Raw genomic sequence first — 24,854 nt, 5'->3', positions numbered from 1 at the left:
ACCCGCTGGACCAGACGGATAGTGGCCGGTACCTAACACGAAATTAGCGACCATATTCTGCGTCGAAAGAAAAACGCATGAAAACTCGAATAAATGCGTTTTCCCAAACATAAGACTAATCTATCTTATCTAGATCGATTGTATACTCCCAAAAACCCCCATATACCAAATTTCAGCGAAATCGTTAGAGCCGTTTCCGAGATCACAGAAATATATATATGTTACTGTAAAAGCCCGAAGTACGGTAAAACCTAGGATATACCGGTAAGACCTAGGTTTTACCGATGCCTATCGGTAAAAGCCCGAAATGTGAAATAATTATTGTTCACTTCGGGCTTTTACCGACATGGATTTGGTAAATCCTAGGTCTTACCACGGCGACCGGTAAAGGTTGAATCATGCACTGGTTCTCGACATTATTAGATGAAAATCTTGTATCAGTGTAAGGGGCGTTATATGTAGCGCCATTTAGAGTGATGCTTTGTATTGTTTCGGCTATTTTACTAGTCCTATAGATCTAGGTCTTTCGGTTTTGCTGAAGGTGAGAGTGAACTCTACTCACTGCAAATTCGGACGCCGTGAGTAGGGATGAAGAAGTCCTGAGAGCAGAGTAATGTACAGTGTGTCACATACCCTCTGTAAGCAATATGCCCAGTTGGTGGGAATTTTCGGACTGTAGCTAGCCGCTGTAATGGGTAACAAACGCGTTCCGTATGTGCTTTGCTTTCCAGATGACTAGGGTGCACTGCAGAATGCACAGATTATCGTATTGCGAACGATTGCCATCTTAACTAGGTACCAAGGTTTAGGTATAGTTTACAGTAAAAACAAATTAGGTATCTATTAATAGTTCTCGCTAGTTGAAGCGATCAAATGACACCCAGACGCTTTCAATTAATCAATCTTGAGGATGCTGTTGCGGCTGCCGAAGCACTGCAGCGCGTCCGGCATGTTCGCTGAGGCGCGAGTTGGTTTTTTTTTTGACGCAGGGGTAAATGCATTTACGCATCTCACCCCGGGCTGGGGAAGCCCATTGGGGGGGTGGTATGTGGGACTCGCTCCCCCCGTTACTCCCTCTGATGGCCAGAGGAAGGGGAGGAGAATACCCACTAACATCCCCTGCGGTGTCATCCTCTTTGCCGTTAGGGAGCGTCATGGGATCGCTTGCGGCATTCTATCCGCGACGCCCCTCGGCAGCCCGACCAACCTGTGTTGCACACCCGCGTCACTGAGGGAGAGCACCAGGACGCTTGGCTCTCGTCCCACACGTGCAGAGCCGTTCCGTGTGGGCCCCCAATCCACTGGCTCTACGAGGGGGAACAACTAGCTGATGGCTAGGATATATTGCCTACCTAGGGAGGAGGCCCTCCCTCTCCGCCTACGCCGGAGCGGTAGCGCATCTGCACTATCTTCGCGCAACCGCTCCGCTGCTTCCTTTTGGGAAATCACGGTTTCGCAAAAGGCTTTAACTTCCTTCCATGCCCTCTTGCTGCGCAACGTGGCCGACACGACGTCGTGCAGCGAGAGGTCCCCTCGTGATTTCCGCTGCCATCACCATGTTTTGGCGTACCTTAATTTCATGCAGGTAATGACCGAAGCAACCGTGTCCGGTTGTTTCCTGTGTCAATCTGTAGCTGGGCACCCCGTGTTCTCTATCGAGCCACTGGTTGAATGACGGGGGGAGAGCCCCTATACTGCGGGCTCCATAGGAGGAATCCTCCAGGTCGCTCTTCCAGCGGTCCCTCAGTCTCTTGACAGCCTGTCGTTGCTCTCTCTTCGCCTCCTCTGGGTCGAGGCGTTCTCCACGCGCTCTGGCCTCTGGTCTCATACGGTAATTTCCAGCTATCATATTAGCTTCCAGCTCCCAGGGTGGAGTGCCTGCCAGGGCTCATGCCACCGCGAAATACACCGTATGGTATGCCTTTATTATGCGCAAGGCCACCACCCTCAGCGGACGCCTTAGGAGAGGCTTGGCTTTAGCCAAGAGCCTGTCTGCCCAAATTCATGCCCCGTATAAGGCCATGCTCCGAACAACGCCCACGTACAGGCGCCGACAAGGGGTTTACCCACGTTTGGTAATAGCCAGCTAAGGGCTGAGGCAGCACCCACGATTCGGGGTGCTAACCTGAGGAAATACTGTTCAAAATTCCACCTCCGGTCAAGAATAAGACCCAGGTACTTCATGTGTGAATTGACCGGAACCCTCTCACCTGCAACAGCTATAGTTAAGTCCTCAGGTACCGCCCTTCCAGGTCCCCCGAAGACAATTGCTTCAGTCTTCAGGAGGGACACATTCAATCCTAGGCGTTCGATGCGACCCACTGACATCTCTGCCGCTACCGCCGCTCTGAAAAAGTTATCTTCCATGTGCCTTCCCCACACAGCCACCATGGTGTCGCCACACTAAGATGTGTCGTCAGCATAGCAGATGGTGATCATGCAGGGAAGCTGGGCCCCCCCTTATGGCCCAGTCATACCATATATTCCACAGCCGGGGGGTGTTCTCCCTGTTGCTTGTTGTTGAAAAATTGTAACTAAACCTACAGCAAAACCAGAACATTAACAGTCAGCACTATGACTATTTTTATGAAATACGAGTGTTAAATATTATCAGTGGGAGCGGGACAGCAATATACAGTGTAACGATGCACGTTATTCTAATCAAAGTAAGATTAGGTTATACTAGGCGCGACTGTACAATCGAGAGAGTAGTCTCAGCGTAGCAACAACGTTAGCAGTTTTGACCGCGCGGTACGTTCAGAGTACTCTGGCGCTAATGCACTGCTGCCTTTAGGGTCCAGTACTGTGCGGTCGCGTTCATGAGCTTCGCGCCGTGACATCACACGCGACGCGTCGGACAGGTCAAGTGTCTCCTTTTCTTACAGAATAAAATGTTAGGTATAAAAGTAAATATTTTAGCACAACCTTTAATATGTAAAAAAGGACGTATTTAAGTTTCGCCTCGTACCCTGGGTATAAATTATAAAAAAAAAACCGTTTATTTCAGATCACTGATCCATAACGAAACCGGTAATAGTATAGTATAAACATAATAGTATAAACTTAAAACTTTGCTAATTAGGTTCTAAGAGAAAAATAAAAACAAGAACTTATAACCAAACACTAAGATGTGTGGAAAATAGGGGCGCAGGTTGCCATACTCTATTTCGCTCTTCCAATTGCCACCTCCACCCAAAACTTTATAACGGAGCAGTTGAGGTGCTCGGCCAACACCTTGAGTAGACTGTTGCTGCTGCCGCGCATCCGTCTCAGCATGGAGGCGATTATTTTCCGCCTGATGGCAAAAAAGTCATCTACTCGCGCCTCAGCGAACATGCTGGATGCGCTGCAGTGCTTCGGCAGCAGCAACAGAATACTCAAGATGTTATTATATTGAACGCACAATGCGATATAAGCTCGTTGTGTAAATTTCACCCACAAGCTGCACGTGTAGAAAGTCTGACAGTAAGCTCTAAAGAGCGTCAATTTAACTGATGTATTACACCGTGCGAACCTGCGGGCAAGCATATTGCCTCTCACTGCCGTCGCTCTTTTCTCCCTATCCAGATCCAGATCGTCATTCAATTCAGTTGTAAGCATATGCCCCAGATACTTAAAGCGATCTACAACTTTTAGAGGTACGCCACACAACATGATCCTCGGCTCCGTAGACGGGTTATACTTACGAGCTTTGAATATGACAAGCTGACTTTGGGCCGTGTTGTATTTTAGATCATACTGCCCGGCGTATTCCTCACAAATATTGATGAGCTGTCGTACCGCGTCAGCCGAAGGCCCCAGCAACGCCATGTCGTCAGCGTAACTTATATTGTTAAAACACTCATCACCTGTATGGCAACCGACATGGTGGCCCTGCTGAGTGCCTCGATCAACTCGTTTACGTAGACTTTGAAAAGGAGAAGGGATGTTAGCCCTCCCTGTCTCGGTCCACATTGTAGTTTGTACTCGTCAGACTCCTCTCCCGCCCATCTCACTCGGTTGACCTGGCTGTTGTACCAATGTTTAAGCAACGCGACATATTCAATCGAATCTCCCGTTTTTGTAAGCTTGTACTATAGCTTGTCGTACACAACCAGGTCAAACGCCTTTGACAAGTCCAGAAAGCACGTATAGATCGGCGTGTTCCTGTCCTTGTAGTACCTGACAGCTTGCTTAAGACACAAAATCACACTTTCGGTCGACAGCATTCTCACAGAATAGAGCTGTAAGATTCCGGTTCAAATAACCCTTTAGCGGCGCGGTTAGATTCCTAGGGACGCAGAGGCCTCCTTTCGCATCCACATCAGCTGTCCACGGCGCTTAAAACCGCGACCGCGACCAACTAGCATGACAGCGGAGTACCAACATACAACGGAACCAGACAGGCTTATTTCTCTCCCTTACGAACCACTACCATGACTCACGCTTGGCAAAAGGTTTTTTACTTAAAATAAAATGATTTAATTGAAAGCATCTAGGTGTCATTTGATTACCCAGCCATAGTCGCTTCAACAGGCGAGAACTATAAATAGATACCTAATTTGTTTTTACTGTAAACTATACCTAAACCTTGGTACCTAGTCAAGATGCCAATCGTTCGCGATATGATAATCTCTGCATTATGCAGTGCACCCTAGTCATCTGAAAAACGAAGCACACACGGAATGCGTTTCTGTTACCCATTACAGCGGCTAGCTACAGCCCGAAAATTCCCACCAACTGGGCATATTGCTTACAAAGAGTATGTGACACACTGTACATTACTCTGCTCTCAGGACTTCTACATCCCTACTCACGGCGTTCGAATTTGCAGTGAGTAGAGTTCACTCTCACCTTCAGCAAAACCGAGAGACCGTCTATATGACTAGTAAAATAGCCGAAACAATACGAAGCATCACTCTAAATGGCGCTACATGTAACGCCCCTTACACTGATACAAGATTTTCATCTAATAATGTCAAGAACTAGTGGATGATTCAATCTTTACCGGTCGACGTGGTAAGACCTAGGATTTACCAAATCCATGTCGGTAAAAGCCCGAAGTGAACAATAATTATTTCACATTTCGGGCTTTTACCGATCGGCATCGGTAAAACCTAGGTCTTACCGGTATATCCTAGGTTTTACCGTACTTCGGGCTTTTACAGTAACATATACATATATATATACAAGAATTGCTCGTTTAAAGGTATAAGATAGTAAAGGGCCTGATTTTGCATATTTCGGATTACAATGAACCATTTCAATATCAACCAATGAAAACTCTACAAACTGCTACGGTGTATAATAAGCGCGAACTATTTACTCAATCTAAAGCTGAGTCATCAAACCTTTTTACGGTTGAACAATCAACAGCGAAATCATAAATCGAGCATGAAACGTAGTAGTAACATGATGTAACAGAATATTGTATTAAGAGCCAAAATTATCATAGCCTTTCTCTTTGTACTTGTACAGACATCGACACTACTGTAATTTTTATTTATTTATTGTTATTATTATTTATTATTGGCCGTACCATTATACCGTATCCTAACTCCTGTTCTTTGCACTTCTATTAACTCGATGTTGTTGCGTTATATCGTCTAAATGTTATACACTTACTTTAGAAGACTCCGGCCAAGAGCATTTAGCACATTTATTTAACTTCTAAATACACATTTCAGAAAGCTCGACTAAATTGCGTGCGTGGCCAATGATGATTGATGGAAATTACAAGAAAAAAAGACAAGTGAACAAAGAAAATTTTTTCCCACTAGGATCCTATCGCTAGAGACTTTGGAGCGCCGCCAGTGGGTTCAATTGCCTTAGGTTCATTCACGTGTATTTTTCCTAGTTGTCGTGTTACCAACCCGGTATTAACGAGCCAATAGTGCAATTTTGGTGTCACAGGTAGGTACATGTATGTATAGACGAGCGATTTTAGTATATTTGAATAAAAAAACTCTGTAACGCAGAACTTATGTGGGTTTACTTCTTGTTAACAATCAATAGCACTCACGATCCAGACAATGAATAAGAATACCCCTTAGAATTTATTGCATCACTCTACTATAGAAATCAGTCATTCGCGAATCGCTATTGCGTCATTAACATTAAACGCTAAGGGGAAAAGAAGGGTTGCAGCATTGCGACATACTTTCATCATCCATGGCAGCAAGCCAACAAGCGTTGTGTAGTGTAAACCTACTCTTTTTCTAATTGGATTTAATGACAGCGTTCAACTATTATAATTTGTACCGTCGGTAAACTCAGCCATTAGACATTTATCTGAACTGGTTCAACCTGCACTACGGGCGCGGGCAACTTCAAATGGATCATGCCTGCAATTTGTTCTGCGTTCAGTCCCCACAGGTTTCCTGAGTATAATATATACATTTGCATAATCCACAGCCTTCGGCGAGCTCTAGATTTACATAAGAAGCCGAACAAAAAAGAATTGATAAATGAATTTCAGTACTTACATGGTTTGATCACGTTTAATCATGCTGTAGAATAATTTAGTGGAACAGAGTGTGTCAAAGTAATTTAATATTAATTAAAAGTATACTATAAAAAGGAATTGCAATGCGACCACGCTAAGTTAAGCTAGGAAACTCTGAAAAAAGTCATACACAGCACTTCTACTCATGTCTTTTCCGTTCTTTAAAGTTATCATCAAAGTTTTTTACATTAAGAGGGAAGTATACCAGTACCACGCATTTTCCATTTTTCATGATTTTTTGGTATGTTATTGACACAATGAAAAACTAGGTTTATAGGGTTTAATTTTTTCAAAATTTGCAAAACAAAAACAAAAAATATATTATAAAAAAAGCGAAACATATAAACCTAGAAAACATTATGCTGAAGCGATCGATATAAAAAACAAAGTGATTTGTTAAAATTTAGTAAGTGGAAAACGTTTTCCCCCGAAATGGAATTTCATAGAAAAAAAACGATATTTCGATCGCAAAGCTGTTCTTCCCTTCTCTTCCCTCTTAATATATATATATATATATATATATATATATATATATATATATATATATATATACAGTCCCTACAGTAAAATTACGCAAGACCCTTGGACATAATAAATACCTATACAATAATATAGTTAAGTTCCGGTGCAAAAAGGACAGAAAAACGAGCCGCCTTCCGCTCATTATTTGAATTTATGGTCACCCAGTGAAAATCACAGCAGAATATTAACAGTATGCAAATGAATTACGTAATTTTAACAAAAACATTGGCAAGCTAAGTGTACGAAATTAATTTTCTGTTCCTTACACTAAATTATTGTTTCTGTATTATAACAAAAGGTGAGGTAAACCTATTTTAAGCCACGTGACGACCGCAAGTAGGTACCTAATGTGCTGGAAGAAGATTCGTATGTGATCTCTGACCTACACTTTGAAAAATTACGCGGCTTTTTTTTAAAATGTGTGCCTTTATACTATAATAAAACTACTGACAGCTCTCAAATTTGAGAAACTTCAACCAAGCAGGATTCGAAAATTTCAAAGAATTTTCTAGAATGTAATTTCAGAATTTTCTGAAAACTTTTCCAACCTCGAGAAACTTCCTGCAACGTGCACATCTCTAAATGAAATTGAATGGCTACTATATGACATGACTCAAGTACTAAGTATGTTTAACCATTAAAACTACAATGGCAACGACAGTGATAAACGACAGAGTTTTCACAAAATAATTTAGCTCTGACGTTAGTAAATGAACACGAACGTAATAAGTTAAGAGATAACCAGAAACTACAAACACTAACGCCTAATCTATGGAATCAGAGCAGCGTGCCGTGGAGTCACGACAACAACGCTAAAGCACAGCCATTTCGGTGTATGAATAGACAACACAGCATGTTGAAAAGCGGTTCCAGAGCGGCAAATAGGTATTTATTACAGCTAGTCTACGCCAGAGTAGAAAGAGTAGTAGACCTTCGAACAATTTTAGGTGGAGTAGATGGGCTGTAGTTTTTACTGGCCCAGGAGTCGGGGATGCCACGTACAACTTTTGAATTTATAGTAAATTAATCATAGCTTCCTCATAGCTTTTAATTTCCTCGCCATGTTAATATGGAGTGATAGAAAGAGATGACTACGCTACGCTACAGAGCGTTAACGATTGGAACGTTGGCTATGCGGGTAGGTTCTGTTGTTTAAATGAATACTCCCATCACAACACAAGTCATTGAGTTTATTGCCGTCATTCGGGTCTGAGCTACGTACTCCTAATACAGATTGTTCGGCAGTACGAATCTCGGCCACTCAGCAGTAACCTGTTCGTAGCCAATACAACTTTCACACTTGAAGGGTCAGTAATATACTACTTCTTCCCGCGTACTCTGTCCCTGCGGCCGTCAATAGCAATTGAAGTTCACCGTCTGCGTCAATTAGATTGTTTACCAACTTAAACCGGTAGTAATTCCTCGTTAACTCCCCCTCGAGTATTTAAATCGGTTTTATTGGATCATTTGAATTCGTACACATCGTGATATTACAGGGTACATTGAAATGAATGCACTTCTGCGTCATGCGTCATGACCATATCATCCAATTCGATGTTTTCTTATTCGTTGTCGATATCGTGGACTAAAAACCGAAACATACATGAATCTAAATACTAATAAAGTGGAAATCTGTGTTATATACTTACGACAATCCTACGAATCAGATCGTCATCAACAAGAGATTTCCACGATTGGCAAGAAATTGTAAACAAAAGAAATCCAATTTCGCGACTAAGCAAATGCATTTTGGCTGACATCGGTCGTGCCAATGGCAAGACAGCAAACTTGTAATTGAAACGTATCAAAATAAGAATATCAAATACATGGAGCTCAGCAACTGCTTTACAATAGAATATCACATATCACCTACTTAACATAATACTCTAAACTTTCATGTAGGACAGAGAAAATCATAATACGTCCACAACTAACAGTGTAGTTAGTTGCTAGGTTACTACCTACACCATGTTGCTCAAAAACTCTGCAGATGGCATACTGTACTTAGTTAGAGAGTCAAGAAAACAATATTCAAGTCGTTTGTTTTCTGCTGAGTGGTCGAAAACTTCATGTTGGATAATTTTAATATGGCGACAGCGACAACTATGACATTCAATTCTCTGAAGGCCGATATTTAAAAGTGTCAAACGTTTATATTGTGGCATGTTATTATTATACCATCCACAGACTTTATGCTCTACATTTTAAATTGACGATCCCTTAAGCGCCTGGCACGATTAACTGTCTCTAAATTGTATACTTAAACAATATAAGTATTTCACTTCCATTCTATTGTCTTCTGCAAAACAGGGTCGAGTCCTACGTAAAGTAGATCGACTGTAGCAACCGTTGTCCGTGGCAACAAGGCAACATAACCTGAGGGCAGTGGGAGGCACACCTGCCTCAACTGGTTCTGAGCGGGACCGTCGAAATCCTACGGAACATTATATGTAAATGTAAGCCCCTTGGCTTATTACTATCGCGACCGACCGACGCCCACACAGGATAATGCTGTGTTTACAAAAAATTGACTAGACGATGTTTTGTGTTTACAAAGATACCGACTAGACGAGCCTATTTCCGTAAATCCGTAGTAATTTGTAGTATCTGATACATACATAGGTAAGGTAGGCCGTATTTCAATAGTTAAAGGTCTAGCTTGTTAGAGCCAAGAGTTATGGTTACTGCGGTTATGAGCGCAGATTTTCGCACTTAGCTTATAAATAGTAGGCCATTGTGTGAGTGTTGTATTAAGTATGCAAGCTAGTGGTCTAGCGTAACTCCATCCACACAGAATCTTCATACAGTTTACGCGATCCTGATTACAAAGACAATCCTCTAAAGCCAGGCCAAAATTGTCATCGTCTAAAATGCTTAAAACATGAATCCTAGGACTTTTTAATAGAGTCAGACACGAAGAAACGATTTAGGTAACAAGTGCAGTAATAATAATGGCGATGAATGCGTATTTTGAAATGTGTTCTTCATTTTTGGATATGGCGACTATTTGATTAAGCCAATGGCGATATTATAAGCTAAGTTAAATAAATAGATTACCTACAATGTAAATAAGTTTCTGGCAAAAATTTCATTTTTGGTACAAGCTTTTATCGCTGACTGTACTTTTCATTCTATAGTTAACTAATTCTCATCGAGACGGTTCTAAATACCCCCAACAATAATTAGGTTGCGTTGTTTTATCACAGAGTTCCTATGGCTACCTCATGTCTCCATCATCAGATCAGCTCTATGTCATAATAATATCGTCATCCAATTTATATATATGCATGCTAAATTTCAGCTCAATCGGAAACCGGGAAGTGGATCAAATTTAACTTGAAAAATTTGATTACAGATACAGACCGACAGACAGACAACGGGACAGGTGAAACTAAATAAAAGCTTGTAAATAAGTTTTTGGCGAAAATTTCATTTTTAGTACAGGCTTTTATCGCTGACTGTACTTTTTTCCATAAGCAACTAATATACCCATCGTGACAATTCTAAAAACCCCAAACACAATAAGGTTGCGTTGTTGTTTTATCACAGAGTTCCTATGGCCACCTTCCAGCTCAATCATAAGAACAGCTCTATGTCATAATAATATTGCATTGTCGTCCTATTTATCATTTTATACATGCATGCAAAATTTCAGCTCAATCGGAAACCGGGAAGTGGGTCAAATTTAACTTGCAAGATTTGATTACAGACAACGGGACAGGTGAAACTAAATAAAAGCTTTTAAAAACAGTAACAATATCAGTAGCAATTCTACCCAGGCCAGGTGACGATCTTATGGATTCCTACCATTGCTTATATTATGCTCTGCGGGGAAATATACCTTTACCGTTCATTCAATAAGGTAAATTCATTCAATTTAAAAAGTCATTGTTGGACTTGGACTCTCCTTTTCTAAGACTGCCCTACATTTTTACTGCGTACGTTATTGTGCCAGGTCCGACAAATACTAAGGTAGGGAATGTTAGGGTGCATAATGAAAAGGGCAAGTGGTCGGTTACGCTCGTGACCATTGTTATAATCAACTTCATTCAACCCTCGATTTACTGTGCCCAAGGTCGATATAGCTACGCGCTCTGGTAATTTTATTTACCTGATTACAAGTAAGAACGCTAAGGTATTTATTTTTCGCTTGTTGATTTTGCTGTCGCATTTTTTTACAACTATTACTTGAAAGATGAAATTTATAAAGATATAGGAAAAGAAAAAGGGAATGTAGGTAAGTCATTCATTAATATACATAAAATTGATTGGTCACTTTACGCATGAATTCTGCCCAGATAATGTAGTTATTATGAGGAATAAATTGCACATTATAAAGCGTTAGGTAAGTTAAATTATATATTTCTCCAATCCGTTCAAAAGGCTAATGGCGTTATTCATAAACGTCTGTCAAATCTAACAAATCGTTGATAATCTTTTGTCTTTATCCGAAATTTTGAAATACATATTTGTTAAAACCAGATTACTAGGTTTTAATAACGATCTATAGCTAAAACCATGCCAGGAACCATACATTACGCCTTTAAACATAAACCTCAACAATAAACAGACGAGAAGCTGTTTGAAAACTTGTAATTAGGTACTTCTCTCGTACAAGACAACGGAGCCGTCCTTACTAACCTGTTGCACGAAAAGCAATCAAAACTAATAACGACGGGAAATACAAATTTGAAGTCCGGGGAACATCTAGGCAATAATAGAAACCGTCCTGACAGGCGCACGTCACGCACGGAGCTTTGACCGGCCGCGTGCGTCAGCGGTTTTCGGTTTGCACGGAAATAAACTGCCTAGGAAACTTTGGCACCGTATACCGCAGCGGGAGACACTCGCCTAAATCTAAAACGCGTTGGATTTTGGAGAAATTTTGGAACAACACGCGTGCGTAGTTTGTAAATGTATGATGGCTAGCAATTCCTATCGAAATCTCTTAAGGTGTAAGGTTAAAAAAGAAATGTAAAATCTTTAGGCATGCCAGTCATGGAGAAGTAAACAATGATAAGCACGCGCTAAAAGGTTATGCCTACAACTCTTTTATTATTTGAAGATAAGATAAAAGTAATTCCATGATTAGTTCATACTGTTCAAAACAACACTAATTGGATTTAATTGAATTGAATTAGTCTTGTTGGTCGAAGAAATCGTGAAATACCTACTAAGTAATTACTTAGGTCTGTAACACACAGCGTTACCTGAATTCCTAATGAAACTGAGATAATTGTCATCATTGAAATTGTAAAGCATCATTATATTCACTATGGTGGAATAAAACGATTCCTTAAAACCAACCCACTCAAGTTAGTAAATAGTGAACATTAACATTTAGGACATGTACCATGTACACGGCTAAACTATTTAATACCTGACTTTGCATAAAATTTATAAAATGTACTTACCTCGCAATATGGACGTGCAGCAGGCGCGAGGTTACACGATGAAGATATCGAATGGAAATCGAGCAGGGGCCACGTTGATTATCTGAAATAAAGGAAGCTCCATTGGTAGATAAATTCAATCTTGTTCATGGAAAACATTGTAAAATAAGACTGAAAACAATCAGTGTGATACATATTTATATAAACATGATAGTATTTGGTACAGTACAGTCATCAACTATAACTGTCATCAACAAAATATCTTTAATTGATGCTTATAAATGTAGTTCCTCAGTATTATAATGTTCCTATGTACCTATCATATAAATGATAAGATAAGCTAAGAAATAATGCAATTACAGTCGCTTTTCACGAAACATAAGCTGTCCAAGTGTCTACTGATTTTATTTTACAGCTTCATTTGTATGCCGTACACAATTAATTGTAAACCATATAAGTAGTTAACTCACTGTGATAGTGTTGTACTTAATTTGTAGAATGCAGGAATATTTCGAGATTTCCATAATATTAAGTCTCGTCGCGCAATAGCTTTAGCAGTGCTGCGATTCGAGCTTTATCATTAATCCACGTCCCGCATACAGAAAATGGATTTGACGCAATTTGAAAGCGAATTGGGCACAGATCCAAGCCACCGGAAACCACCGATGTTTATCAGTGATTATCATTTATCATACACAAAGTTTGAAAAATCAATCCATCATTAATTTTTAAATTATTTTATTGACAATAACAATATACATAATGGATATATACAGATGATTACTATAACTAGCTTATATCTAAAATAGGCCCTTGAGGCATTGTACCAAGGATGCTGGCGGCATTTCCTCGTTGTATCGCAATACTGATACGTTGTGCGAGGAAGCCGCCAGCTCTTCGGTCACCAGTTACGTCAACCAGACGTTTCGCGATTTCTCCAAAAAACTTGTGCGCGCTGGGACCCCACGGACCTAGGGTTTCATTAATTTATAATTGAACTTTAAATTTTGACCGAAAAGGAGAAGGCTGGACTCTTAAATAAATTTAGAAATTGACGGTACACTGATTGACCGACATGCTCGAAATACGAGTAGATAAATGTATAATATAATAAACTGGCTCTTATCTAATTACATAAATAAAACATGGAAGGTTCATAGTGGCGCGATTATTATCTCCCAATATACATATATTATTGATGCTTGCTGGCCGGCGCGGCGCTATCAGCACGTGAGCACTGAACGTTGTTTTCAATTATTTGTTATCAGTACGCGATATATTTTTAGTTCACGCGGCGTATTCGCGATGTAGAGCAGGGGAACTGTAAACATTGCAAAAATTGAAAGGGGCAGACTGCGAGCGACCACGTAGTTCGCGTAGATAAAAATCGAAATAGATTTGGCTAGGCGCCGCGCGCGCATACGCAGCGAGCTGAACAATGCTGGAAAGTAGGTCGACAATCTGTTTAGTTTACAGTCGGTCAAAAATGCGAATAATCCGCCACAGATGCTGCCGCCGACTTTAACAACCCTCAAATTGCGTTACTTAAAAATACTGAAATGTGATTCCGTCTCGTGAATTTGAGTAACGCGTCTAAAGAATTCTTATGCGTTTAGCTGAATGTTTGTGGATGAACACATTGAACACAAAACACAACTTATGCAGCTAAGCTCGTATTTCAGGGTTATTTTGCATGGGGGTTTCGCCTGCTCTTTTTTCAACAGAGTTAATACATAGTAGATATATATTACTATGTATAAACTCTGTATATGTATTATGTATGTGTATATGTACTATGTATGCTTGCGGAAACCTTGGGATTCAATTTTATATTGCAAAATTAGTTCGCACTAACACATAGTTGGCATATTTATAACGTTAAAATATACTAAATATTTAACGTTTAGTACAGTAATAATTTGTCGTGAAGACTAAATATTGTGACTTTAAAGGCAGAAGACCTATGAAAGTTTTCTTTAGTGTCGCATAATTTTTAATTAATTGGAAAGAGTTGACATAATTAATTTGCACAAGCGATCGCGGAACTTATCTATGTACCCAGTCAGAAAACGGTTGCCCTTGTCGACCAATTTCATTTCCTTATTTACTGTAAGCGCTCCGTTCAACAGTTTAACGGAAGAAATGAGTTAATTAACGCTTTCAGTAGTTTATTAGTTTCATTGGCGCAGTGTAAAATGTTACAGAGACAATATTACGATGATCATTTGGTCACGGATAAAGCCAATATGTTTTTAAATATTAAGTATCATTAGTGCAGAAATATGGTGTGCTTAATCTTCTACGAGTATGAACAATATTCTATATTTTATGGTTTTGCATTATAGCTTTAATTTCTGAGTTGTTTCGTCTGTCAATCGGGAAGCTGAATAATAATAAAATAGCTCAACGTGAAATTAAATGTTTCCAACATATTTTGTACAAGTACTTTTTTCGTCCAAGCACCATTATTTTATAGCAAAGAGCTATAGTTTTCAAGTTGTTGTTAAACTTTAAAGCTATACCGAAGGTACCACGTAAAATCTAATGTAAATTTACAAATAAACCATGCAAGTTAGCAGCAGTAGCAGTTAATACCGTGTTATGGGTATGGGCACCTATCAAATAGTTAAACATGCCTAACAGATATTTCTAAAATAGACATTTGACGTCAGGACCTAAAAAGGATGTGCCCGATAGTCGAATTGCCATCCGTTAATACAGTAAGTGGGTGTCTATTTCGTTTCAAGTGAGTCAAATGCTGTTTGCGAAGTTCACGTGACCATCCAGCAGACCACCGCGGTGTAATCGTACAATTGTAGTTTCAATGTCAGCATTGTAAGTTTCTTACCACGCTAAATCAGTTTTAACAATTACTAATACATCCTATCGAATTTTAAAAGCAAATAGCAATTTTTATAGCAATATGAAGGGTTCCAATTCCTTATGAATATATAACCGTATAAACATACACACTTCAAATAGCTCGTAAACATAAGTCATCAGGAACAGTGGATCATAAATTCAAGGCTAGTTATTAGAAGTTCTCTGACTCCTCATATGGTTATTGGTAATTTATCTACAGCCACTTGATCTGCTTCAATTTATTTTCGCATATGACCTCGAAGACAGCAATATTCGCGACAACGTTAACGATTGCAATATCGACTTGACCTTCTGTTCATCCAGACGGTATAATGGGACGTTAACATTAAATTTAGCAAATTTCAAGATCTTTGAACAGGAACCTTCACAAATGTAGTGAGAAAGTGCTGCTTCCGCATTCACGCGATTCCCATATTCTCAATTCTAGAAAAGTGAAGATATTTTAGTATACTATAAAGAGCGAAGTCACGCACGTATTAGATGTGAAATATAAAATGAGGCGAGGCGTGCCGGAAACTTTGGCTACACGGCCGAATTAATTTAACTATTTTAATTCGAATAGGTACGCCAATTCAGTTTATTTTTATTTTATACGTAAACTACGCTCTACATTATACTATGGACCGGTTTTAGTGCGTAATATAAAGTGATGTTTCATTGTTTGGTTCAATTTTTCCGTCTATTAACAGTGTCTATTTAACACGAATCACCACTACGAACATGGACGGAACTCTAACACGCAATGAAGCCAGTTGAAAATCTAAATCAAACTCCCATAACTGTAGGTTTTTTTTGTCAATTTCAAGCGGGCAAGACTGTTCATTCCATGATTAAGTAGTCCCTAAAATGGTGACGTTGATTTTCACATTCATTCACTATTCGCAATTGATCAAATATAGCCTTTGCCAATATCAATTTGAAACCTGCCCAATCCACAGCTGATCTGGTTCCTACGTTTTGTAACTGGGGCAGTACGCTATGAGACTTTAATTCGTGTTGGAGTAAATGTGCCAATAAACACGGGCGGACGGGTGGACGGCCATCGACTGTTATTCGGTCAAGGATAACAGTGGATTTTGAGGGGATTAACAACGTTCTCTAACAATGGTTTAAAAGAGGGTATGTAAATGGATTATTTATTATCAAGTGTGAAATGAGGTTACTAGGTCGTGGGGGGAATAAAATTAAATGCATAATTTTAGTGACCCCATGTCTTTCTGGGACATTTTTTCTAGACTAACCAGCAACCAATAACCAGCCTAGATGGTTGGCTGGGTAGTTCGAATGTGTTAAGCTTGCAAAAATTACTCACACGCTCTAATGGATTGACACATATTTAAGGTACAGTAGAAACACATTCGAGATATACAAATTGCTTTCGATTTAATTCCATTCTGATTTAATTCCAAAGGAGAACTAATTTCCCCATTAATATGCTAATGAAGCTTGGCAGTCCGAACAAAGTCTCAAAACTAAGGCACATTAAATTCCTCAACAAATAAAGTAAATGAGGACCAAATTTCATTTGGAACTACTCGTAACATTTATAACAATGTTCAGTGTCTTTTAGTTGGCAAGAGTCACGATCATTTAAATAGACTATTGACACGGGGGTCAATAAATAATCTCTGGTTTGTTGAACTTAGAACATGAAATCCAAATGTAAGCGGTCCGTAAACCGACGGCGAAACAATATTAACCCTGCATCACTGAATGCTTAAAGAAATGTCTTATTAAAATGTATAAAGCAAAAGGAAAATTCATTGTAAATCTCTACCGAATATTTATCCACTGAATAATATACTTAATTTATTAATGTACAACAGGCAATTTCTTTTTAAATTACTAAATTGTATTGAAAGTTTTCCTTCGATCCATCGATCTGATTCCTTCGACATGAGACAGAGAAGAAGAGAAACGGCTGAAAGATGTGCTTCAATCATTTAAGAAAACTCTCGATAGCGTTTTTTTAAATTAAAACTAAAAATAAATCAAGTCTAGAATATTCTAATTTCAAGCCAATGTTTCTATGATGCCACAGACCAACATAAAGATGCACACATCAAACATAAAAAATTCGTTGGTTAACGGGGTTCCAAACAGTTTTACAGATTAACGAAAGTGCGAATAATAATATTCAAAATGTGTTTCTACAGAATTGAGACAAGGATCAATGAGGATAGAAACGAAAATACATATTAACGCCCACTGATAATTTGCAGACAAGCAAATACTATTTAAATCGAATCGAAGTAGTAGGTCAATGCCGCATTGGCTATCGATTTTGGAAGGTGACTGTAAATGCTGAATACACTTGTACTACATAATACATAAGTATGCTTTTGATAACAAATATAATGTCAGTCGGTTTTTCATAATACCACCTCATAAAACTCTTATGATAATGTCGACGAATAAGCTGTTATAGATTATGGAGATATGGAGGTTTAAAAAAATAAATAAAAAGTAGAATAGAAGGGCAGTAGAGTTAAATGAACAATCTGAAATGGTTTTATTAAAAATAACGATATAATATGCTTTAATTTTACGAACCTTTAATTGATAAGTATTTGAAACTAGAAACAGTCACCATCAGACTCATACAAAATCTGAACATGCACGCCTAGTGTTGGTTAAGTTAGACTCATGTCCTTTGAGTCCTCTGCTTTAAGACTCGACTCAGTTTTTCAGACTCTCACAATTAAGATGGAACTCTAGTTCTTTTCAACTTATTAGAGACTCGAGTTCGGAGAACTTGTATTTTTTTACAAATAACTTCGAAATGTGTTGTCTATGTGAAATTCATGGATGTACATAACATAAATCATACAATAACGCCTATTTACTTTACTGTGTTTTAGGTAAAACCTATAAAATTGTTGACTGAGTCTTTATCCGGAGACTCGAGTCCTTTTGAGTAGCGCTCAAAAAAGATTCAATAAAGGACTCGACTCGAGACTTAAAAGACTCAGAAGTTTTTTAAGCTCGGAGTCTCGGAAAAACAAGTAGAGTTCTTCATTTTAGACTCAAAAGACTCGAGTTGCTGCCAACAATATCACGCCTTGGCAAAAAAGACTCGTAAGTAGCCTTATAACATTATTTTCTCAACCCAATGACACAAGGAGGTAAAATTCCACAAATAATTACCAAATTGGATTTACTGACAAATACTTCGGGCCTACAATTAATAAAAATCAGAATCAGTAACGGTGTCGATACTATAGGTAAATAAAATGATTTTGTATCAGTTATGCGTGTTGTAATTTTGACACGAATTGCGTCAGAAATTACACGAGAGAGACAGCTTGGGTCACAGATTCGCACTCGGCTGATCCTTCTTTAATTTAACCATTATCTGCCTCGTGACCACTATCGCCATTATCAGGAGTATTTTCTTGCAGCCAATACAAAATAAATGCAGACTAGGTCTTAATAATTGCTGTCTAGCTGAAGGTAAATTATTATTTTTTCCTCGTCCATTTAAAATCATGATTTAAATGTCTAGTTTCAATTACAACGAAGGCAGAGTTTTCTTCTTGAAACATGCACGTGTCTGCTGAAGATGCCGGAGGTTCAGAGAGTGGAATATTTGAAAAATTACCGCTCTTTTAGATAACAATACAATTTATGCACAAAAGCTAAAAATATGAAAATTGCTTCTAAAAATGCGCAATTTTATTTTGAGGGAACTCGGTGATTAATTATTTCTACTTTAAATCGTATTAAAATTTAAAAACATGATATACACGGTCCCGAATGAATACGCACATCCATCACGCTTACGCTTACGAGATACATACTCAGTGAGAGTGAGTAAAGAACACGAACCTAAGGCCTTAACACAGCGACTCTAAATTGAAGACCAAGGGCTATACATATAAAATAGGCTGATGCTTGGCCAACAACCAACAAATTTTCAATGTTCTAACTAAGATCTGAAAGAAATATACTTACTTGTAGCTGGATGTTTAATTAATGAAAATAATGAAATGATCGAAAAGCAAATTCCCTTCCTTAGTGGGGTCGTTATAGGACAATACCAATATTTTTTTCATTAAAGCATGAGACTTGGCACACTTGTTACTAAGGTGGACCAGAGTCGAAAACGCCCGGGAGGCAGCGGGAGACACCCCTCTAGGGGGGAGGGGGAGGGGGTGAAGTTTTCCTACGCCGCGCGCACTGTTGGTCGTTATAACTACTAAACTATAGCTACTAGGGCAAGTGTGGTATCATTTTCGGATAAATAAAAGATGGTCAATCATTTTCTAAAACAAAAAAAACACCTTTACATAGAAAAAAATTGAAATACGGCCCAAAATCTAAAATCTTTTGAGTAAAAAAAATCTTTCAAGGTCAATAAATTTTTAATGATTACCGATATCGGATTAAAAAAAATATATTTAAAAAGGCGCATTAATACAGATTCCAAAAATATAAGTAACATTGCAAATATTTAAGAAAAAAATTGTTTAAAAAAATATAGAACACCGCGCGGCAGAGTCGTAAAAAATTCTTAGCCAATTATGAACATCAAAAACGAGTTTTATAGGTTGCTAGTGTCCTGTAAGCTGTAACTAATAAGGATGGAGTTTTCATTAGATATAGTATATCATCATATCAGCTCATATATGTCCCCACCGAGGGGCTCGAGCCTACCCTGCATTAGGGTGATCGGGCCTTAGTCGATCACGCGAGCCCAGTGCGGGTTGGTCGACTTCACACACAAGCTTCGAGTTTCCTCGCAGCCGTGTGCAGGTTTCCTCACGATGTTTTCCTTCACCGTAAGAGCGTCGAATAAACGTACATATGAAATCGAGATTCGAAAACACATTGGTATGCGGCCAGGATTCGAACCACGACCTCCCGCACAGGAGGTAGCGGTCTTAAGCATTACGCCACCGACGCTCTCTATATATAGTATATAGCTCAATTTTAATAATTATTTGATAGAAGACATTTTTTATCGTGTGTATAAGCATATTTAAACTTATGGCTCAGCTGGGCACGATTTCAAGTGACCCAAAATCTATAAAGAAATTAAACAAACAGTATAGAATTTTACTTAAAAATGTTTATTATTTACATTGTCCCCCACAATCGCAAAGCTCCGTGCACTTAAGTTGCCGCTGAAAGCACCGGCACCTCGAGCCGCCGCACCTCTTTTTGCATCTGTGCACCGGATCATTTCCAGGCATGCATCTGCAGCTACGGGCAAGTCTGTCCATGTAGGTTGCCAGCTTTCACTGACTTTTCTCCATCCCCAGTTAGATGGACAGGGAAGATTTTGATTCGGTGACATCTGACCCCATACATGGACTGCTTGGAACACTGCCCGCAGGAAATGCTGGTATAGAGCAGCTTTCGTCGGAGGTATATTCTCCAATTGGCGGTCTTTTTTCGAGAATAGGTGCTTTCGGGCTTCGTTTACGGTTGTAAATGAACTGGCTCTAAAACAAAACAAAAAAATTAGTTACTAGACTATTTTATTGTATTGCTAGTTTTAAAAAGTGCTTATTACCTGTCATATGAAATGACGACAAACTTTTCGATTACTGTAAACGCCTCGCTAGTACTCCCCTTATATGCTGCCAGAAACCCTTCTGTGGCATTGGGAAATGCGTTCCATGCATCTATTGCACTTTTTTTTCCTTTCCCGTTAAAATAGGACACAGTATCACAACCTGTGAAGGCATGGAACAGGGGGAGGACTTTCGCTTTTTGTGGCCCTGTAAAAGAAAATAATATGTTTTATATAGCCCGCCTAGCGTTATAGTCTCAGTGCATTCTATTCTATTCTAGCTAGTGGCTAGGGCGTAACGTAGATAAATACAATTTATAATTATTTTTTACCTAGAGTTTTTGCTATTTCGTGCCCACAGCTCTTCTAGCTCAGGTACTAGGCGGGCTATATAAAACGAGGTCGTGGTTCGAATCCTGGCCGCATACCAATGTGTTTTCGAATCTCGATTTCATATGTACGTTTATTCGACGCTCTTACGGTGAAGGAAAACATCGTGAGGAAACCTGCACACGGCTGCGAGGAAACTCGAAGCTTGTGTGTGAAGTCGACCAACCCGCACTGGGCTCGCGTGATCGACTAAGGCCCGATCACCCTAATGCAGGGTAGGCTCGAGCCCCTCGGTGGGGACATATATGAGCTGATATGATGATATACTATATCTAATGAAAACTCCATCCTTATTAGTTACAGCTTACAGGACACTAGCAACCTATAAAACTCGTTTTTGATGTTCATAATTGGCTAAGAATTTTTTACGACTCTGCCGCGCGGTGTTCTATATTTTTTTAAACAATTTTCTTCGTAAATATTTGCAATGTTACTTATATTTTTGGAATCTGTATTAATGCGCCTTTTTAAATATATTTTTTTTAAACCGATATCGGTAATCATTAAAAATTTATTGACCTTGAAAGATTTTTTTTACTCAAAAGATTTTAGATTTTGGGCCGTATTTCAATTTTTTTCTATGTAAAGGTGTTTTTTTTGTTTTAGAAAATGATTGACCATCTTTTATTTATCCGAAAATGATACCACACTTGCCCTAGTAGCTATAGTTTAGTAGTTATAACGACCAACAGTGCGCGTGGCGTAGGAAAACTTCACCCCCTCCCCCTCCCCCCTAGAGGGGTGTCTCCCGCTGCCTCCCGGGCGTTTTCGACTCTGGTCCACCTTAGTAACAAGTGTGCCAAGTCTCATGCTTTAATGAGAAAAATATTGGTTCCCATACATTGAGTGCACCTAAAAACCCCACTACCTACGGTGTAATCTTTATTTCCTTTAGGCGTTTATGTTTAATAGTTATTTGTTTTACAAGAGTGCAAAGTTGTTGTTTAACCACTCGTGTTAATATTGATAACCGAGCAAGCGAAAGAGTACAGAATTGAACCACGAGCGGAGCGAGTAATTCCATAAGTGGAATCTTAATCGTTGCGAGGGTTAAATAATTTTAGCCCGGAGTGAAACACAAAGTTTTCCACCACACCAACCCGAAGAAAATATAATCTGTAAGATATCAAACAAATTCATACCAAATCAAATCCAAATGAACATCATTAAATATTTATCATTCAAAGTCATCATTTAAAAGTCAAATCCACCAACATTAGGAAATAACTCAAAATTTGCATCTGATTACTTTGTCCCACATGTGGTTAAAATGCAACATTCTCATCAGTTTTTGAACAATCAAGAGAGCCTTTACCAGCTGGTGTGGTGAAAAATAATGTTCATATTCATACTCATAATGTCCTTGTAAACACCGATCAAAACTGGTTTTGTTCGGAAAATATATTGTTCCACGCTATTTAGTTTGTACAAGTGGATCTTTTGTAGGTGTACCTACAATCGACATAATCCTAACTAATCGTGCTTCTGACACATTTCTTATGAATGGCAACTGTTGAATTCGCCAGATTCCTAGTAGTAGAATTAAGAGGAATTCCTAGTTGCAATTTTTCCATACAAACGCTCTCGACTGTTGCCTACCTGCATTTTAAACCTAGAGCAATGATTTTTCAAATTAGATCAATATCATATCAATATCTGTGCCGCTATTTTTTGCTTTTTTGAATTATTTTATTTTAAAGAAACTTACAGCGCTTCGGAAATAGCAAAAACGGCTCAATTAAATTGGCTGCAAAAAAATGCGCAGTTTACAAATATGACAACAAATATCCAAAAAATCAAAACATAGCGGCATATATTATTTCTTCCTCTTGCAGTTTCCAAAATTTCATAGTGATTAGTTGCGTTTTGGAGGATTTCCTCCTCCAGTCGAGAGCGAAACCTCGATTTTTGAGTTTTTTGCGTCGGAATTTTAGTCCGAGCTGTAGTTGTCCTTATCGCACGCACGCACTCCGGAGCCGACTGCAGCGCGACGGAAACATATCTTCAAAAATTCGAGATTTGAAAAGTTGCTCAGCTAGGAATTGTTCTTAATAAAGCTGTTAGCATTTTTTAAACTAAATACAAAGTTTATTCAGTAGCAAAGACGATATGTTCAGTCTTAGTAATAATAAACAGTTTTTAATTACCAGCGGTGTTTACCGAAATGACATCACTGTTGACCGTTCATGTTTAAGCACGTTTGTTGACGATGAGGTTCAGGACATATAGGGCGCAGACAGGACAAAAATATTGGCTTTACACCATCGTACAAATGTCCGAGAAAACACTGAGAAGTTTCACAACATTGCACACCCATGTCGAGTAACTGTTGGGACAGTTGTATAAATGTCATCTTCTGTCCACAGTTTGTCAATAAAGTGTTTCTATTCTATTCCAAGAAAAGTCAAATAATAAAATCGGAACTGCGCACCAAACGATTAGCCTTTGAGTAATTCTAACTTTGAACAATAACTTATCTCACATATGATACGCGATTAGTGTTGTGCCGTCAGTAAATTACCGTTACCAGTAATTTACCATTTGGTAAATTTACCGGTAAATTACCATTTTTCCCAGTAACGTTACCAAAAACCGGTAATTACAATTTCTGTGGGTTATGGCATGTGTTTACTTTTCTTTTGTATTACTTGTGTTAATTACGAATAGATACCTCATTTCGTCTTTACCTCGCTTGTTATTACGTATTTAATTATATTAAGATACTTTTATGATATGATAATAATAATAAAAAATATCATATGATAAAACTGTGTCTCTGCGAGCTGTGGACTTGGCGATAAGTTTCACAAGTTAAAAATGACAAAATAAAAAAGGCATGTTTCGTATAGTCACAACGAACTAAATACATTGACTTTGTTAATAAACCTATTTTTTACATTTTTATTTTATTTTCTACTAAAATCTGTAATGATTTAACATGTAATTAGTTTTAAGTGTGAGCAGGCAAGGAGTAAATTTACTAATAATATTAGGAAATTAAACGGTAAATTTGGGAAATTTCCCAATAATTTTGGTAAACGTTTTAATTTGTAGTATTAGTACACATATGTTGATTTATTTAATTAAATATGAAGCAATATTGTATATGTAATTTTTTAATGAAATACAGAAACATGGTTTATAATAGAAACAATATAGTTCACCCGTTATTTACTGATTTTTGGGACCGTTACTGGGAATTGACTCGCGTTGGAAAATTTACTGGTAACGGCACATCACTACGCACTTGACGTATATTTTTCTTTCCTTACCTATAGTGACCTATTGTGATGAGAATTAACCGTAGACGTTAGTGTTTCATCTATACAAAACCCTGTACACCGTATACAATACAAGCTCATATTGTAACCTGCTAGATCAATCTTATTCTCTAAACGGCTTATTAGAGACAATTCGTGAATAGCTCGATCTGAAATGATAATGGTAATATTGAAGATAATTATAGTTAAAAGTTTCATAAAAGGGATCTTAGCCCGATTAGTGCTAAAATTGCACCGAAATGCCCTAAGATACACCTTTTTGAATATAATCAAACAACTTACAAGGCTTAGTAGATTTAGTATAAGCAAGCATAGCAAGTTTTAGCTAAGCAGTAAAGTGACAATGCTCTAAAAACATAAATACTACCTAAAGGCGAGGCTAA

At 38.5% G+C, this 24,854-nt stretch overlaps 1 protein-coding gene and 2 long non-coding RNA genes across 3 annotated transcripts in view; all 3 read right to left on the bottom strand.

The window, feature by feature from the left end:
- Positions 1–24,854, bottom strand: part of LOC133519680 (uncharacterized) — a 75,670-nt gene that overhangs the window by 33,812 nt on the left and 17,004 nt on the right. Inside the window, exon 2 of the long non-coding RNA XR_009799654.1 lies at positions 12,421–12,502. This is a non-coding gene — a long non-coding RNA (uncharacterized LOC133519680). The remainder of the gene's footprint in view (positions 1–12,420; positions 12,503–24,854) is intronic.
- LOC133519448 (uncharacterized) lies at positions 215–2,049 on the bottom strand. Its single transcript, XM_061853454.1, has 2 exons — positions 1,571–2,049; positions 215–1,305 (listed from the first exon to the last, which is right to left on the bottom strand). Exons 1-2 carry the CDS (start codon positions 1,847–1,849, stop codon positions 1,153–1,155), a joined length of 432 nt encoding a protein of 143 aa, XP_061709438.1. The 5' UTR covers positions 1,850–2,049; the 3' UTR covers positions 215–1,152.
- Positions 13,121–24,158, bottom strand: LOC133519681 (uncharacterized). Its single transcript, XR_009799655.1, has 2 exons — positions 22,059–24,158; positions 13,121–19,295 (listed from the first exon to the last, which is right to left on the bottom strand). It is a non-coding gene; the product is annotated as an uncharacterized LOC133519681 (long non-coding RNA).

This window comes from Cydia pomonella, chromosome 7 (genome assembly GCF_033807575.1).
Source record: "Cydia pomonella isolate Wapato2018A chromosome 7, ilCydPomo1, whole genome shotgun sequence".
NCBI classification, from domain to species: Eukaryota; Metazoa; Arthropoda; class Insecta; order Lepidoptera; family Tortricidae; genus Cydia; species Cydia pomonella.
This window is presented reverse-complemented; position numbering and strand designations above follow the sequence as displayed.